The sequence below is a fragment of the Ochotona curzoniae genome, unplaced genomic scaffold (assembly GCF_017591425.1).
Source record: "Ochotona curzoniae isolate NIBS_2020 unplaced genomic scaffold, NIBS_Ocur_1.0 scaffold_4505, whole genome shotgun sequence".
NCBI lineage: Eukaryota > Metazoa > Chordata > Mammalia > Lagomorpha > Ochotonidae > Ochotona > Ochotona curzoniae.
The window spans coordinates 34,221,622-34,239,268 of record NW_024467118.1 but is presented as its reverse complement, the minus strand read 5'-3'; the positions used below and the strand labels follow the sequence as shown (position 1 = coordinate 34,239,268).

At 41.4% G+C, this 17,647-nt stretch overlaps 1 protein-coding gene across 3 annotated transcripts in view; it reads left to right on the top strand.

The window, feature by feature from the left end:
- The window catches only part of PPP2R2A (protein phosphatase 2 regulatory subunit Balpha), a 71,757-nt gene that overhangs the window by 22,393 nt on the left and 31,717 nt on the right, over window positions 1–17,647 (top strand). Inside the window, exon 1 of one of the 3 annotated variants that reach the window (XM_040966217.1) lies at window positions 11,953–13,898. The exons of the other annotated variants lie outside the window; for them this stretch is intronic. Coding sequence (XP_040822151.1) covers window positions 13,883–13,898 — 16 coding nt within the window. The 5' untranslated portion in view covers window positions 11,953–13,882. Of the gene's footprint in view, window positions 1–11,952; window positions 13,899–17,647 lie in introns of those variants that run through there. 3 annotated transcript variants of the gene reach the window in all.

Here is a 17,647-nt window from a genome sequence, read left to right as displayed (position 1 = left end):
ATCTCTGCCTGCCTGCTTGGTTTAGGACAGAATCTTTACTCACGGCAGAGGGGCTGGGGATGTCTGGGGTATCACTTCATGACTCCATCTTCCAGTACATCGAGTTAGACATTAAATTTCATGGTGGATTTTGTGGAGAATATACACCGAGTCCATAGTCACATAAACCAGAACAATGTTATAGCCAGTTAGTTCGTCTTGGACCTAAGTCTCACAGTTAAGGTAGTAGTAGTAGCAGCTTGTTTGTTTTTACAAGAAACATTCCTCCTCTGACCAGTTAGTATTATGCTGCCTCTGTTTACCTCGTTGCTTTGGGCATCCTCTTCTTGCTCACTAGATATTCCAGTCACTCGACCTTTTTGGTGTTCTAGGATTTGCACTGCCCTTTTTAGCCTAAAACTTATTTTGCTTGAATGTTTACTTGATCTTTACCAACCTGTGATTTTACTGACTCTCACACATACTTCAAAAAAGATGTATACACAGTGCCATCTATTTGAAAGACACAGAGCAACAGAGAAAGAGAGATCTTTAAACCTGTGCTTCACTCTCCAGGTGCCTGCAAAACCAGGCCAGGAAATAGGAACTCCATCTGAGACTCTCTTGAGTACTTGACTATAATCTGCTGCCTTCTGGTATAAGTATTAGCTGGAAGCTGGATTGGAATTAGAAGTGAAACTGCAAGTAGAACTCAGTCCCAGGTACTCTGATAACGGGATGCGAGCATTCCATGTGGAGCCTTAACCGGGTGCACCGCAGTGCATACTCTTGCCAATTTAGTATTAGCATCTAGAACAGTTTTAAGTATGTCACAGTATCTGGCACTTAATGGCTTTATAATTATTTGTTGAGTGAGTAGAAAAAAAAATTTGTAAGGTGTTTTCTCCTGTTCATTTTGTAATGTAATTTTTTTTTTTTAAGTTTCATTAAATGTGCATACTTCCTTGTAAAGAGAAGGAATATAGCTAATTAAGAACTTAGTAATGCTATGCCTGTCCCTGGAATGAGATCCAAGGAAGTGCTCAAGAGTTACACAACAGTCACATTTGTTAGGGTATAAGCCAGACTGTGTTAAAGATCCAAATAATGTGGAGGTTAAAAAAGTTAGAATCCTCTCATATAACCATCGGTGGTAGGTAGAGATGATGTGAAGTGGATAAGCTGCTTTTGCCCGAGATTACCCAGGATTTAGATTTCTTAGTTTATTGCTCTTGTCTGCATGATCCTTTCTAGCTCACATCTGCATTGTAGCCTGCAGGAGGGAGACTTAGAGGAAGCAAAGTAGCTGCTTTTAAAGAATGTGACATAGAAATTTTAATACCTCTCTGTTCAGAACTTGATCACATGATGGGAGAACCAAAATAATGCAGCTGCTAATGTCCTGTTAAATCTTTATTGCAGTCCATGGGGTGAGGGGAGGTGGAGGTGCTAAGCTGTTAGTAAGGAGAAAAGAGGGAGTTGGCCAATTGGGGGGACAGTTTTTGCTAAAGTGATTGATAGTTCTAACAAGCCAATTAGGCTAGGTCTTTAGTTCCTTTGCTTTCCTTCCTGTTTTGTGGCTTATTTTGAAAATTATTGGATTCTGATACAAACAAGGTTTTAAGGATATAAAATAAGGAGGTAACACTGGCTTTTTCTAAGTATGATAATATTTGGTTTTATTAAAAATTTTTTTAATACCTGTTTAAATATTTGGAGATGACATTATTTGAGCTCTGCGATGTGCATAAAGTAATATAGGTTTATAAATGAAACAAGATTGAACATGAGTTTGAAATTATTAAAGTACATGATAGTTTCATAGAAATTGATTGTAAATTCTGTCGTTAGAATTTAAAAATTTTCAGATATCTCTAATTTATGTTTGCAAATTAAAACTATTAATAAAACAGAAACTCCTGGGTCCGGTGCAGTGGCCTAACAGCTCAGGTCCATGCCTTGAACACTCCAGGATCCCAAATGGGCACTGGTTCTAATCCCGGCAGCTCCACTTCCCATCCAGCTCCCTGCTTGTGGCCTGGAAAAATAGTTGAGGATGGCCCAAAGCCTTGGGATCCTGCACCCAAGTGGAAGACTTGGGAGAAGATCCTGGCTTCAGATTGGCTTAGCTCTGTCCGTTGTGGTCACTTGGGGAGTCAGTCATCAGAGAGATCTTCCTGTGTCTCTCCTCCTCTCTGTATGTCTGACTTTGCAGTAAAAATAAATAAATCTTTGAAAAACAAAAACTCCCCATACCATAGTCCTGCAGGTTCTAGCAGCCCCCATTCTGCTTTCTTTTTTCTTGAATTGGACTACGCTAAGTAACCAACCTTATGTAAATGGAATCATACAGAATTATTGCTTTGTGACCGGTTTGTTTTACTTAATACAGTGTTTTCAGAGCCATTTTGTAGAATGTGTCAATTTCCCTTTTAAAATTATTTTGCTGTGTGTGCATATATAGATGTTTTTAAATTTATTCATCTTTTGGTGAACATTTGGTTATTTGGCTACTTTTTGGCTCTGCTAGTGCTATTATGAATGTTGATATTCAAGTATCTGTTCATGGCCTCTGCTTGGAATTAGTTTTGGTGTCTTGCCAGGGAAGCTGGTAGATTATACATAAATTTTGTTTAAACTTTAAGAACAGCCATACTGTCTTCCACACAGTTGCTGGACTAGTTTAAATTCCATCTGCAAAGCATAAAGCTTTGTCCCTGTATTTTCACTCAATCTGCTGCCTTAATAAATAATACCTGCCTTGGCTGGGTTGTGGGTGGCATTGTCATGAAGCTTTCACTCACAGTGTTAGCCATCATCAGCAACCTTGGCATCCCATATGCTTACCAGTTTGCCCTCTGGCTGTTCGATTTCCAGTTCATCTCCTTCATGATAGCCTGGGAAAAAGCAGTAGAAGATGACCAAGGAATTTGGGCCCTGCCACTCACGTGGGAGACACAGGTGAAGCTCCTAGTACTAGCTTCAACCTAGCCGTGTACTGGCCATTGATGGCCAATTGGGCTATGAATTCGTGAGCAGGTAGACGAGATCTCTAACTGCCTTTTATATTTTTAAAACAATTTGTTTATTTGAGTCCAGCACAATGGCTCAGTGGCTAAATCCTCATCTGGCATGCATTGGGATCCCAACTAACTGATAACCAGTTCATGTCCTGGCTGCTCCACTTCCCATTCAGTTCCCTGCTTGTGGCCTAGGAAGCCGGTGCAAGTTGGCCCAAAGCCTTGGGACCCTGTACCCACATGGAAGATCTGAAAGAAGCTCCTGAGACTTGGCTTCAGATTGCCTCAGCTCTAGCCATTGTGGCCACTTCGGAAATGAACCAGTGGATGGAAAATCTTTGTCTCTCCTTTTCTTTGTATATCTGCCTTCCTAATTAAGAAAAATAATAATGAAAGACTTATTCATTTTTATTGGACAAACTACTTCAGAGAAGTGGAAACAGAAATGCCTTCTATATCAGCTGGTTCAATCTCCATATTGCCTCGATGACCTGAGCTCAGCCCAATCTAAAGCCAGGAAGCTTCTTCTGAGTCTCCCATATGTGTGCAGGGTCCCAAGGCTTTGGGCCATTGTCTACTACTTTCCCAGGCCACAAGCAAGGAGTTGGATGGGAAATGGAGTAGCCAGGATATGAACTGGTGCCCATATGGGATCCTGTCACATGCAAGGTGAGGATTTATCCGCTGAGCCCTGATTTGCATTTTCTTTGACAGAACGCATGTGGAAATCAGTGGAAATTAGGTTTGTTTCTTTAGACACTCTACTTAATATGTACCTGTACAGTGTGCATATTAAGGGCTTCTGCAGCCATATGTGGTCCTGTGTGTGGCAATTTGTTAACACTCTTAATTTTCTGATTCTTCAGCAACAGAAGACAAAGAACTGTGCACTTCATATCAGAGTATCAGATTGAGGATTGCTACCTGGTGCTCATTCTCCCCCCTCCAAACTCTCATTCTCAAGAGATAGACAAGTAAATTGCAGAGGATTAAGAGGGTAACAGGCATAGTATGGGGTAGGAAAGGATTTATACTTTATTTGTTAAAACAGAAGTGAATATTTTGGTTTGTGGTTTAGAGTGCTATTGGTTACCTAACTTAACTTTTCTCGTCAATTATGAGCTGTGCGCATTCCATGTTGTCCAGGTGCCTGCTGCTGAGTATAATTGTAGAGAGGAGTCTCTACGGTGGTGTGATTAGTTAATCCCACTGAGCAGCTATCTCTACAGCGCCTTCAATACTATAGCTAAATTGCTGAAGTTCTGGGTAGTGCTTACTGAGTTTGAAATTAGTCATGTTTTAAATGGAATTAAGTTTAGTAGCATTGGCTTATTATTATTTGTAAGAAATTAGCAACAGCTTCTTAAATTGCCTTAGTAGAAAATACCCTGGGAATTGATGGTATAGATTAAAAGATCTTTGTTTTTGGCAACAATAGAATTGAATTATATGGGTAGTAAAATCAACAAGCTTTTCCTGTCACATTGATCAAAACAGTCTCTTGAAGAATGGCAAAATGCCTTGCTTAAACAAATAGCTGTGTTGATTTCCGGTGGAGGTTGGTAATCCAAGCCTGTGTGTTAAAGCAGAAATGCATTGAATTGGCCAGCAAACTTAATGGGGAGAGTTGAGTAACCTTGGAAATTCTGGAAGAGTGCCATCGGTAAGCCAAAAAGAATTTCTGGCAGGAAATGGTACGAATGAGAAATGTGGCTAAGGAAGTCCTTACTGACTGCTGTAGTGTTTCTGTATATAATTGAGAAGTCCTGCTGGGAGTAAGTAAAGAGACCTACTTTGGGTAGCTAGATTGAGAATTGAAAGCTGGACCAAAACTTTGCAGCAGAGATTAAAAATGAATAACAGGGCTAGTGTGGTAGCTGTGTGGGTAATCCTCTGCCTGCAATGCTGGCATCCCATGTGGGTGCTGGTTCATGTCCCAGCTTTCTGATCTAGCCTCCTGCATATGGCTTGGGAAAGCAACCCAGACTGCCCAAGTGCTTGGACCACTGCACCAGGCTCCTAGCTTTAGACCAGCCCACCTCTGGCTTGGGAAGTAAAGCAGTAGACGAAAGATATCTGTTGGGCCCGGTGCAGTGGCCTAGTGGCTAAAGTCCTCACCTTGAACACTCCAGGATTCCATATGGGCACTGGTTCTAGTCCCAGCAGCTCCACTTCCCATCCAGCTCCCTACTTGTGGCCTGGGAAAGCAGTCGAGGAAGTTCAAAGCTTTGGGACCCTGCACCCGCGTGGGAAACCTGAAAAGAGGTTCCTGGTTCCCGGCTCTGGATCAGCGCAGCACTGGCCATTGCGCACAGTTGGGGAGTGAATCATCGGACAGAAGATCTTCCTCTCTGTCTCTCCTCCTCTCTGTATATCTGACTTTGTAATATTAAAAAAAAAGTAAATCTTTAAAAAAAAATCTGTCTCTCCTCTCTAAATCTCTGAAACTAGGTCTTTTTTTTTTTTTCAAAAAATATATTTATTTTTATTTGAAAATAAGATATACAGAGGGGAAAATCTTCTGTCCATTGACTCACTACCCAAGTGGCCACAGTGTCCATAGCTGAGCTAATCTGAAGCCAGGAGTCCAGAGCCTCCTCCAGGTCTCCCAGATGGATTCAGGATCCCAAGGCCTTGGGCTGTCCTCAACTGCTTTCCCAGGGCAAGCCGGGAAACTGCATGGGAAGTGGGGCCACCAGGACAGGAACAAACACCCATGTGGAATCCCAGCACGTACAAGGCAAGGTCTTTAGCCATTAGGGTACCATGCTAATGTTCTGATGGGAGATATTTGAACCATGAAGTACAAAATTGGTGCTGCCTTTGACCCGCAACAGTACTTGAGATTACTGTATCAATAAGCTAACCAAGCTAGTTTGGCAGTCAGCCATTAAAATGGCTCCCAATGGTCTCTGACTTCTAGTATTCAGGTCCTTGTATATCTGCTCATCCCCTTGAACGTGGTTGAACCTAGTGACTTGATCTCTGTAATTATAAGAAGGGTGATATTCATCAATGTTGCATAGGAAACTGGATTATGGAAAGGATTTGGCTTCCCTGCTAGGCTATACTCTTTCATTTGTTTTGAAGGAAGCCAGCTGCTGTTTTTGTGTTTCTCTATATAGAGTTCATGTAATAAGGAAGTGGTATTTGTTTAACAGCCCGATGACTGATGCTTGCAAACAGCCGTGTGTGTTGAGCTTGGAAGTGCATCCTCCTCCAGTCAGCCTGACTTACATGCTCACTGGAGCACTGTGAGAGATCCTGAGCTGGAGGTGGAGGCTCAGTTACACCCAGCTTCCTGGCCCACAGAGCCTGGGAGATAACAGATGTTTGTTGTTGTCAGCTATTACCTTTGGGGTTATAGGTTATGTAGCTCAAGAACTATACAAGAAGGAACAGTGTAAGTATTTCCTCTTAAAGTCTTAAACTTGGCTCCTAACTTGAACTCAGTTAAGACCCCCAATATTACATGAGCATAAACCTTTGTCTTTAAAGGTGCACACACAAAATGATAGACACATTTAGAATTAATAGTTTAAAAGAGAAGGTGACTGGCAAGGAATTACTTTCTTTGGTCTGTGTTTCTTTTTGTCTCTTTTTAAAGATTGTTTCTTTGAAAGTCAGTTACAGAGAAAGAGGGAGAGAACAGAGCGAAAGTTCTATCCACTGATTTGATACCCAGATGACCACAACCAAGGGCTGGGCCAGGTTGAAGCCAAGAGCTTTGTCTTGATTTCCCAGGCACCTTAACAGGGAACTTTATCAGAAGTAGAACAGCCAGGACATGAACAGGCGCCCATATGGAATGCTGGCATCACCGGCAGTGGCTTTACCTGCTATGCACCTATGTGGGAGGCCCAGGAGGAAGCCTCTGGTTTCTGGCTTTGGGCTACCTGGCCGTTGTGGCTATGTGGGAAGTGAACAGCAGATGGAAGATCTCTTTCTAATTCTGTTTTTTGGGGGGATACATTTGAGACTTTTTTTTTTTAATTGGAAAGGCAGTTTTAGAGAGGAGTAGGAAATTCTGCTGGTTTACTCCCCAAATGGCCCCAACAGCTGGAGCTGAGTCAATCCAAAGTCGGATCAAGAGCTTCATTTGGGTCTCTTAAGTGACAGCAGGGAGCAGGATGCAAAGTGGAGCAGCCAGACCACCCATATCGAATGCTGGAGCTTGGGAGACAGGATTAGCCAATTGAGTGGTTGCATTGGTCCCCCCCCCTCTCTCTCTCTCATTTTCACCTTGAAGTAAAATAAATAAATGTTTAAAATTTTTTTGAAAGACAGATTTACAGAGAAAGAGATCTTCCATCTGCTGGTCAATTCCCAAATGGTCACAATAGCCAGAGAGCTGAGCTGATCTGAAACGCAGAAGACTCTTCTGAGTCTTCCATTTGGGTGCAGAGGCCCAAGGTCTTGGATCATTCTCTACTGGTTTCCCAGGCCATGAGCAGAAAACTAGGTAGAAAGTGCAGCAGCCAGCACAGCTACAGGCAAAAGCTTAATCTGTACTGTGGCACTGGCCTAGATATTAGTGTTTTTGTTTCTTAACTTTTTGTTTTCTTTACTGTTAAATGATTCAGAGGAATGCATGCCCAATGTGGGGCTCTGATTAGAGTGAGGAGGTTCAGGTATGGAGGAAGGAGGAGTGTGGAGCACATGTTAATTTTTTTCTCCAGTGTCTGCTGGGAAGGAAGGGGAGAGGGCTGTTCCTTGCTGTTAAATTGCAGCAGCACTCAGGGGTGGGGGTTGTCCTTGGATGATGCCCTAGGGACCCCCATGTTGGGGAAGTAGTGTTCCAAGGTCTTACTGGTTGACAGAGTCCACCTTAGTGTATCCACAGACCTAGGAACTTGCTACAAAGCTTGACCAAGAGAGCTGTCCCACCTGTTCTTCCCATCCTCTAACAAGGCAGTCGATAATCCCCTGCTGGCCTGGATGAGCTGGCTGTTGTGTGCCCCTGTGCATCTGGGCATGCTGTCCACTACATGTACATCAGCAACTAAGGAGGCCCAGTCCTGACACATGCACTCCAAGGTTGGACCACGCATCCTGTGATTTTCCCTGTGGCCAGGGTCTGAATCCAGTGGTCTTTATTGGATAGTGCCCCATGGAACTTTGGCTGGGGTGACTTCAGATTTGACTCTTGTGTGTGCCAGGCAGTGCAGTGCAGCAGGGTCAGCTGCTCAGTCAGTTCTGTCCTGGCCCCACACCTCAAGGGAACTAATAGATGCTGCGGCCCAGTCCAACCAGACTGCCTCAGACATGGTCCTCATACATACCAGCATCCGGATGCTGTGGTCTAGTTGAGTTGGCCCCACCAGACCCACCCCCAGCCCTGATTTTTTTTTGCATGGCAGGCTCTGCTACAGTCTAGCCTTGCTGGTCCCACATCCCATCTGGCTCTAATGCATACCCATGGGTGGTACAGCTTAGTTCAGCCCAACTGGCGGCAGACCAGACCCTCATGTGTGTCAGCAGTTATCACCTCACAGGATACTGTGGCCAAGCTTTACATGTCTTAACTCCCAGTCTGGGCATTTGCCTAGCCCAGGCCTGGCCTTTGCATGTGCTGGCAGGTGCTACAGCCTGACCCTGCCCAGCCTCCTCCCATTCCCAGCTCCCATGAGTGTCAGGTGAGTTCTGGCTCACCCCATCACCAATCCTAGCACTTTACATACTGCAGTGGTTGCTGCAGTCCCATAGAGACAAGACCACAGATCCCCTAGATATGCCCCCTGATCCGGGTTTCTCAGGTTCCTGTGGGTGCTACAGCCCATCCAGGCCTGCCCCTCTTTCTGCCCCAGCTTTTGCATGTGCCAGCAGGAGGCAGGTGATGCTCTTTAGCCCAGTCCAGGTCTCCCATGTGGTTGGGTGCCTTGGCCTGACCTAGACATGCTCTGCCATTTCCCCTTCTAAACCACTCAATTTCATCTCCCTACAAGTGCGGTGGTCCAATCTGTGGCAGACCCCAGAAGTCATTCCTTCCCTTGACACATCCCTCAGCTCCTCCCACTCCAGTATGTCTGGGCAGTGGGCAGCCTATCCACCTGGGGGCTGGTATAGCTTACACACAAATTTGGGCTTAACCAGCCCTAGAATGCCTGCCAGCTAATGGCTGATTTTTTCCCAGCTTGTATCACTTGGCCAAGTACAAGGCAACCTAGGCAGTTGCCTTTAGCTGAGGGCCAAGTATTAGTTCTTTAGAAGCTAATAGGTATAGAGGTTTAGAAGTAGCCCCACAATAGGGGAAAATAAGATGAAAATTCTAACACAATTCTTAAGAACTACAAAGAATAGTTCATGTAATATAGAAAATGATCATAGCAAAAGCTATAACAAGCCAATAAAGTAAGACAACCAGAGTTTTCCTAAGTCAAAGAGCAAATCAGAAGGCTCAGAGTATAGCTGACATTTACTAAACACCATTATGTGTCCAATGTTTGGCACATTGAAAGTCTTTTAATGTTCTCTACAATCCCCTTGCAGTAGGTTTGTTAATATCATTCTTTGGCAGATAAATGAATGCCATCGAGATAGGCTTGTACCTAGGAATAACTTAATGAATTTTAAAATTTTAAGATAAAAATAAATAGGATAGCTATCAAGACAAGATACAAGTTACTTGCAAATTAGTGTATATCATTTGGTATTATATGTTTTCCATAATTAAGTGCTAGAACGGTGAGGCCCCGTATAGCCAGTCAGCATGTGTTTTTAATTAAAATCGGCTCAGATAAATTCATTCTCTCTGTGCTATCCACATTGAGAATGCTCAGTTGCTACCTGTATGACTCATGACTACACTATATAGAGTAGAATAGGGCATTTCCAGGGACTGGCCAAGTGGTATAGCCAGCTGATCTTCAGCCTGCCTTGCCAGTGTCCCATATAGGCACCAGTTTATGTCCTGGCTGCTCCGCTCTAATTCCGCTTCCTACTTGTGGCCTGGGAAAGCAGTGGGTATTGCTCAAGTGTTTGGGCACCTGTGCAGTGTGAGACCCTAAAGATGATGCTGGCTCCTGCTTCAGATAGGCTCAGCTCCAGCTGTTGAGGCCGTTTGGGAAGTGAACCAGCAGGTGGAAGATTTTTGTCTCTAAATCTGCCTTTCAAATACAAATAAAGCTTTTTAAAAAACGGGTGTTTCCATTATTATAGCAACTTGTACTAGACCAGTGATGTGCTAACGGGTAATAGAGTGAGATCCAGAGAATTTTGAAGAAAAAGTTTTTTCCTGAACATTTTTCTGTGACAGAAACTAACAGGAATCCCTTCAGAAGCCAAATTTCCGACTTTGAAAGCAGTTGTTTCACGGTAGCCTTTTGGACTCCAGGACTTTGCCTTTCCTTTGGATAATCATGAATAGGAAGAAGCAGCAGCTTTGGGCCCATGTCTGCTAGAATTACCTAAAACATCCTAAAAATCAAGTTGGTCAGTTTCTTGACCCGTGGGGTTTTTGGAGGTAATTCATCAGTGCCTCTTTCTAGAAATACTATCTTTGGCTTCTAGAACTCTAGTTCCGAAGCAGTTCTGCTTTCCTCTCTGATTCTTCTGCTTCAGCCCTGAAAGTATAGGATAGCTTCAAGGCTCAGTCCTGGAAATAGATGTCTGGTTTTCTTTATTTCTGCTAATTTAGTAGGAAATCACCTTTAAATGTCATGTGACTTTAGTGCCTTCTGTGATCTGTTGAGATCCGGAGTGTGTGTGTGTGTGTGTGTGTGTGTGTGTGTGTGTCCTCTTCCCTAAACTGCTAGCTAGCTGCCTGAAAACATCTCTACTTGTATGTCTAGTTGGTATACACCAAAGATGTGCACATGGAAAATCTGGTTTCCTTTTCATTCCAATTCTGCTTTTTAAAAGTGTTTCTCAATAAATGATACTGCTTTCCTTTCTGTTGGCCTTGGCTCTTAAAACATTGGAGCCATCCTCTGATACATTTGTCAAGCAGTGCTTTTTTTTTTTTTTAAGATTTTTTTTTTTAATTGGAAAGTCAGGTATACAAAAAGAAAGATCTTGCATCCACCGATTCATTCCCCAAGTGGTCACAATGGGCAGAGCTAAGCTTATTAGAAGGCAGGAGGCCCCAGCCCTCCCACATGGGAGACTCGGAGGAAGATCCTGGCTTCAGATTGGCTCAGCTCTGGTCATTGCAGCCACTTGGAGAGTGAACTATCGGACAGAAAGCAGGAGCCAGAAGCTTCTTCCAGGTCTCCTGCACTGGTGCAGGGTCCCAGGCCTTGGATTGTCCTTGACTGCTCTCCCCGGCCACAAGCAGGGAGCTGGATGGATAGTGGGACTGCCAGGACAGGAACCAGTGCCCAACTGGGATCCCAGCGCATGCAAGGAGAGTTTTTAGCTATTAGTACTGTGCCACACCAAAGGCAGTGCTGTCTCTCAATTGTTTCCAAATCATCCAAATCGCTTGGTTTTTCTGAGGCCATTTGGGAGTGAACCAGCTTAAGTGACCTACCACTTAAGCCTTGTCCACCCTTATCTCTTAGTTAGGCTACATTTTTCCTTCCAGTTTTGCACTGTATAGACAAAGCATAACAACTTTAAACACTGGTTCTTGTATTTTTAGGGTACTTAGCACTCTGGTAGTTTCTATATTTACTACTCATTAGCTTATAGTATTTTACCATCACAATATTGTAAGTTCCATGGGGGTAGAGATTTTTGCCCTTCTTACTTGTATTTCCTTAGAGAAACATTTTAGAGTGATTATTCTCCAGGAATGAGCAAAATTACAGAAAATAAGATCAATCTTAATAACAGGAACAAGTCTAAATAGGAAACATTTAATGGCTTTGTGTATGTATGTTTATTTTAAATTTTTTCATGAAGCAGACTGCATTACAGAAAACAGAATGTTAAAAAATACTTTTTTTCTTTATTTTTGACAATCTTTACATGGTTAATTAGGGCATAAAGGTTCAAGGGCTACAGGAAAGTGGGTTAGACTATTATTTTCACATTCTCTTCTTTTTCTGTATCTGGGGTATCATTTGGAAAGCATGATTACAATTGTTTGAAGAGTATGATGCAAGGAGCAGGCATTTAGCCCAGAGGTCATAGACAGCTGTGTCCACATATGAGTGCCTGGTTTAGTTCTGGATTTCTGTCTCCAGTGTCCTGCCACTCACATGGCATTTTCCTGGTCTGCCTGGTCCATTTTGGGTATTTGAGAAGTGAACCAGTAAATGGGAGCTGTCTATCTTAAATATTTAAAAACTATAAAATGAATATAGTGAATTACAACTTAAACATGGTTGCAAACCAAATTGTGAAATTGTTCATCTGAACTAACCTAGGAAATCTGAAAGAAAAAGGATTTTAAAAAAAAGACAAAAGAATTTTCTGAACTAAGTTTTTTTTTCTGTAATTGAATATGAGATGTTCATTTTTAGTTAAAGCTATAGTGAACTCATTCTTCACGGTTTCTAGGTTATTTAGTCAGTGGATATTTTTTCCTAATCTAAAATTGTCACTGCTATTTAGGTTACTGTTAAGTAATAGTTAATGTAAGGTAAATATTTGTTGTGATTTTTTTTTTTAAGATTTGTCCATTTATATGAAAGAATTAGAAGAGACAGAAATCTTCCATCTGCTTTCTGGCTCATTCCCAAGCTGGTTACAGTGGCTTGTGATTGGCTGACTGAAAACAGGATCCCAAACCTTGGGCCATTTTGCTGTCTTTCTCATGCCAGTAGCATGGAGTTGAACCACAAGTGGAAAACCAAGGCTCAAACCAGTGCCCATGTGGGGAAGCTAGCCTCACAGGTGGTGATGTTTTCTGCTGTACTACTCCTTACCCCCAATGTTTATTTATTGTTAGAAAGAAAATCCAGCTAGTACAAGTATTTAGGTATTATTTTTGACTTTGAGCTGTAGCTCTTTATACCTATCAATTGTCAAGCCTTATTTTCTGTCCCCTTTTGCCTTTGCATTATTGTTAGTATGTTAGAATCATCCAGCTTGGTTTGCTATGAGGATTAAATATCCAGTATACTAGTATTATAATGTTGTTACTGTACAGGTTCAGTTTGCTATTGTTGAATGCCCAGATTTCTGGAGTTTTCTTAATTGGTTTTCACTTTTCTGTCTGCTTACCTCCCATTTTTCAGTCATCTTCACTTTGAGTAATGTAAGACACCATGCAATTGATTAGCCTTAGTTAAGACTTTACAGTGGACTCCTTTTGCCATTAGAATAAAGTCTATAAAAATTTTTGTTGCATACCTAAAAGGTGTCTTTACCCTTTTTGTCTAAATATTCTTTGTATCCAACTTCTTGTGGGCTGGAGAATTTGTCAGAATACAAATTTGAGTTCAGTGTGATTTTTCCCCCCCTCTCCAAGATAGATGGACAATGACCTGTTTCCACAGTATAATCTTAAGTATAATTTATAAAGATTTTAGGCAGATGTTGATAGTCATATAGCCATTCTCATTTTGTAAATATCTTAATAAGGTGTAGATGTAGGAGCTTTGTACAGCACTGCTTGTTTGTATAGTCTCCATTAGATACAGCTTGTGCTAAATTTGGTAAAGCAACTAAATGAGGAGCTTTCTGAAATTAATTATAAGCCTATTAATACTAGTGAACATCTAATAAAGATAATAACTAACTTTAGGTTTAGAATGCTCAATTTGTGACTCTAACATTTGTAACAGTTATGTGCCAAGGCTTATTATCTGTTAAGATCATACCTGTAGACTAACTGCATTAGCAACTGTTTATCTTTCTGTTCTTTGTTGCAGGAGGGTATGATTCCATTCCATTTTATCCAAACATGATATCAGATTATCCAGGAACAAGTTATAAAGAAGGGAGACTGGTTCCAGAACACATCTCTGGAAATTACCCTATGGACCTTGACTCTAATGGCAACATTACAATGTAGGTTTTCTGTGAGCATCAACAGCCAGTGGTCTTTGTAGAGCTTATCATATAACATGTTCCTGTTCACTTGACAGGGGTTGAGGAAAGGTCATTACAAAGACTGGTAGCTCTTTTTGTTTTCCATGCAGATCTTTCCATAATCTGGTTGTTGGAAATCACAGTGAATTGAGGTAGTATTTGACCAAAAGGCAGAGGAGCACAGAAGTGCTATTCTTGACCAATCCGGATTCTTTCTACTATGAATTTATACACAGCACAGAGGCCGCATAGCAAGGCCATTGGAGCATTTGTGAGTTCAGATTCCATTGAGCTGGATAATTTGAAATTTTTTTGCTTTTTAACCTAAAGTAATTGGAATAACCTGGAAAGCTTGTTTCTACTTCTGCACCAAAAGATCAGATGGCAGTCTCAGACAAGATTCATTTCTTTGCATTTACTGCTTGTTTAACCATCAGTGCCGCTCTGTGAGGCAAGATTTTAAAGATGAGGCAGCTGAGGCTTAACAGTGCTGGCTTAGTTGCTTCTTCCAGGGTCATACAAATAATGGTATAGTCGGGATTTGACCATTAGAGCTTTTACCATTTCCTGTTCAAGTTTCCTATTGCAAATATGGCCCTTAAAATGTCTTATAAGCTGCTAAAATTGATATGTCGCTCCCAGCCCTTGAGAATGAGTTCTAGAATAGGAACATGGTGACTGGGGTTCCCTGGACTACACGAACAGCTTCATCTTAACATTATAGTGTGCCACATGGGTACTTTATTCCGTGTGTGCCATGCTGCCACACTAAAAGTAATAGAGTAGCCATGAAATTTGCCCCTGATCAGTGCCTGCTGCTCTCCTTCCTTTGACCTCTCAGGCTACAGAAGTATGTCCTAGTCAGTGCCAAGTGGGGAAAAAGAGTGAAGAAAGTAATAGGGATGCATTTGAAGCCAAAGGAAGAAATGGTTGAGGCCACTCCCTAGAGCCTTATTCACTTCTGAGAAGGAAGCGGCTCCTAAAGCGACAGCACAAATCTAACTTGCTCTTCGGGGGGCGGGGGGGGGGGGATACAACAAAACCTTAAATCTTGAATATAACACTTTGTAGGAATGTCCTGACCCTTGTGAAAATTAATGAGAACTTTGAGCTCCCTCTAGAGGTCAACAGTGGTAAAGGAACATCTTGATGGTCTGTAGGGAAATAGCTGTGTATCTAAAGCTAGTAGCAGGAAACTAACATTTTATTATGTACGTTCCAGTGGTATTCTTCCATATAAAGGCATTATTCTTTAAGAAGAGATTTGAATTGATAGTTGTCTGATTCATTTTAGGGGGCCAGTTGTGAAGTTCAGCTTGTTATGTAAGGTTTATGGAGCAAATGGAAGTAAAAAGACAAAAAAAAGAGTGTGTATGCAAACAAAACAACTTGTTACTTAAGGGTAGTTCTCTTAAGATTTGAAACAGCCCCGATCAAAATGAGAATTTGATTTCTGTACGGCTAGAGGCAAGAATGCTTTGACGTTGGACCCTTAAATTGAAAAATGTAATCCATATTCCTGCTTTTCTCTCATTCCTGCCATTCCTATATCTGAAAATAAGAAAGCAGTGCATATGAGAAGTTTAGTATTAGAAAGTGACTGTTACAGGCATATGCTAAGACTTCCAAGTAAACGAACATATGCGGTGTGAGTTTTGGAATTGCAGCTAACCAAATGAAGAAATTGTTTTAGAACAGCTTATTCAAAGTTACATACATATTAAAGTTTGGAAATGCTCAAAAAATGAAAGAATAAAGGCATCTGGAAGGAACTTAGGAACCAACTTGAGAGAACTCTCAAAGGCCAAATATGGAACTACTAGAGCTAGTAAGCAGTAAATTACTTAATATTATACTGGTAATTCAAACTACAAAATAATTATTCGTGAATTCATACTGATAAGTGATTTTATGAATAAATAAATGGTGGAGAAGAGACATATTTCAAATACAGAAGAATTCTACAAATGATTGATGTGCATAGCTACTTCCATCAAAGAAGGTGTATATTTTCCCCACTCATCCATTACATGGGGGCTGCAGAGTACTGAAAAGACATGGGTGGAGCTTGACAGCAGAGAAACCTGCAGACAGATAGTACCTTGATCAGATATTCTTGAATATATTCTGTAAGTCATTGATGATGCTGTGGTAAGACTGGCTGGTCTTCATTCTCTGGTCCCGCAATCCCAAATTGAAAGATGTACAGCAAAGTCCCTGACAGTACTCCTCAAAACTTCCTAGGCCGTCAAAAACAAGTTCAAGAAACCGTCACAGTCAGGGGGAATCTAAGGAGACTTGGTGACTAAATAATGGAGGACCCTGCGTGGTATCCTGGAATCGAAGAGGGATATCAGGAGGAAAAAAAAAAAGCCATGAAATCTGAAACTACAGAGTTTAGTCAGTAATAGGGCGCCAGTGTTCTTTAGTTGTAACAAATGTGCATTAGTAATACAACATGTAAGCAATAGACAAAACTAGGGCAGTACAGGTTATATAACCACTCCCTGTATTATCCTTGCAATTCTTGTGTCCATATGAACATTAGTGTACACGAGGATGAAGGTACTAGATTCATCAAAACAAAAGTTTCTGCTAGAAAGTTTGGTTTCTTTTATGTGTCTATACATTGACACTTGGATTATATAGTTGCTGACTTTCACATATAGAAGTATGGGAAAGTCCATCTCTTAAAAATGTAGCAGAGTAATAGATGACTAGAGAATGTCCAGTGATGCTGCAGCAATGCTGCTAGCTGAGTAGGACAGGCAGTATCCATTCTGATTTCAGTCATCTGTTCACTTCTCTGTTACTAAAAACATCTCATTAAATCACTTGTTAATGAATTCAAAGTCCCTTAGTGAAGATCTAAACTAGTGTCTTTTCAGGTCTTCAATTATCCATATTAAAAATTTTTCAAAACTTGTTATTTCCAACCATTTTCCTCATTCCTGCACTAGATGTGGTTAGTTATGTAACTGTCTAGAGATGTTTTGTGTGATCTGTGTCCAGTAAATACGACAGAGACATATTTTTCCCTATAAGAATTTGAAGTAAATACAGATTGACTTTGAGCAGTTAAAACTATATTCCCAGAGTCTTTATCGTGCTCGCCTAAGAGTTAATGAAGACGCAGGGCTTATTGAAGAGAGGTGTAAAGGAAAGAAAAGGACTTCTGAGGAAAAAAGAGCAAACTGTGAAAGAAAGGATATAACAGGATAAGAACATTTCATGGCAAGATATTCACCAGCATCTTTTTATGCTACACGATTTTTCAGGTTATTTTGATAGGTTAGCTTCTGAAAGTAAGGTACTGTTAGAAGAGTATGAACCCCTTCTGGCTTTTGCTGAAGGTTGAAAAATGGATCCAAGGGGTTATAATAATACCTGCTGCTGTCCAGAATGTAGGTGAAGATCTCAGTCTTTGAATACTTGTCTATTAGTTTTTCCTCTATAATCACAAAGCTTTTTGAACCTAAAGTCTTTTATTTGGCCTGATGCATTTTTTTAAGGTTGATTTATTTGAATGAGTTGTTCGACAGGGAAGAAGGGAGACAGGGTTGGGGGAGTTTCTTCTACCCACTGGTTCATTCTCCAGATGGCCACAGGGGCTGGACTAGGCTGAAGCCAGTAGCCAGGAGTGTTCTCCCAGGTCTCCTAAGCACTTGGACCATCTTTGCTGCTTTCACAGGAGCATTACCAGGGAGCTGGGTTGGAAGTCTGCCGGA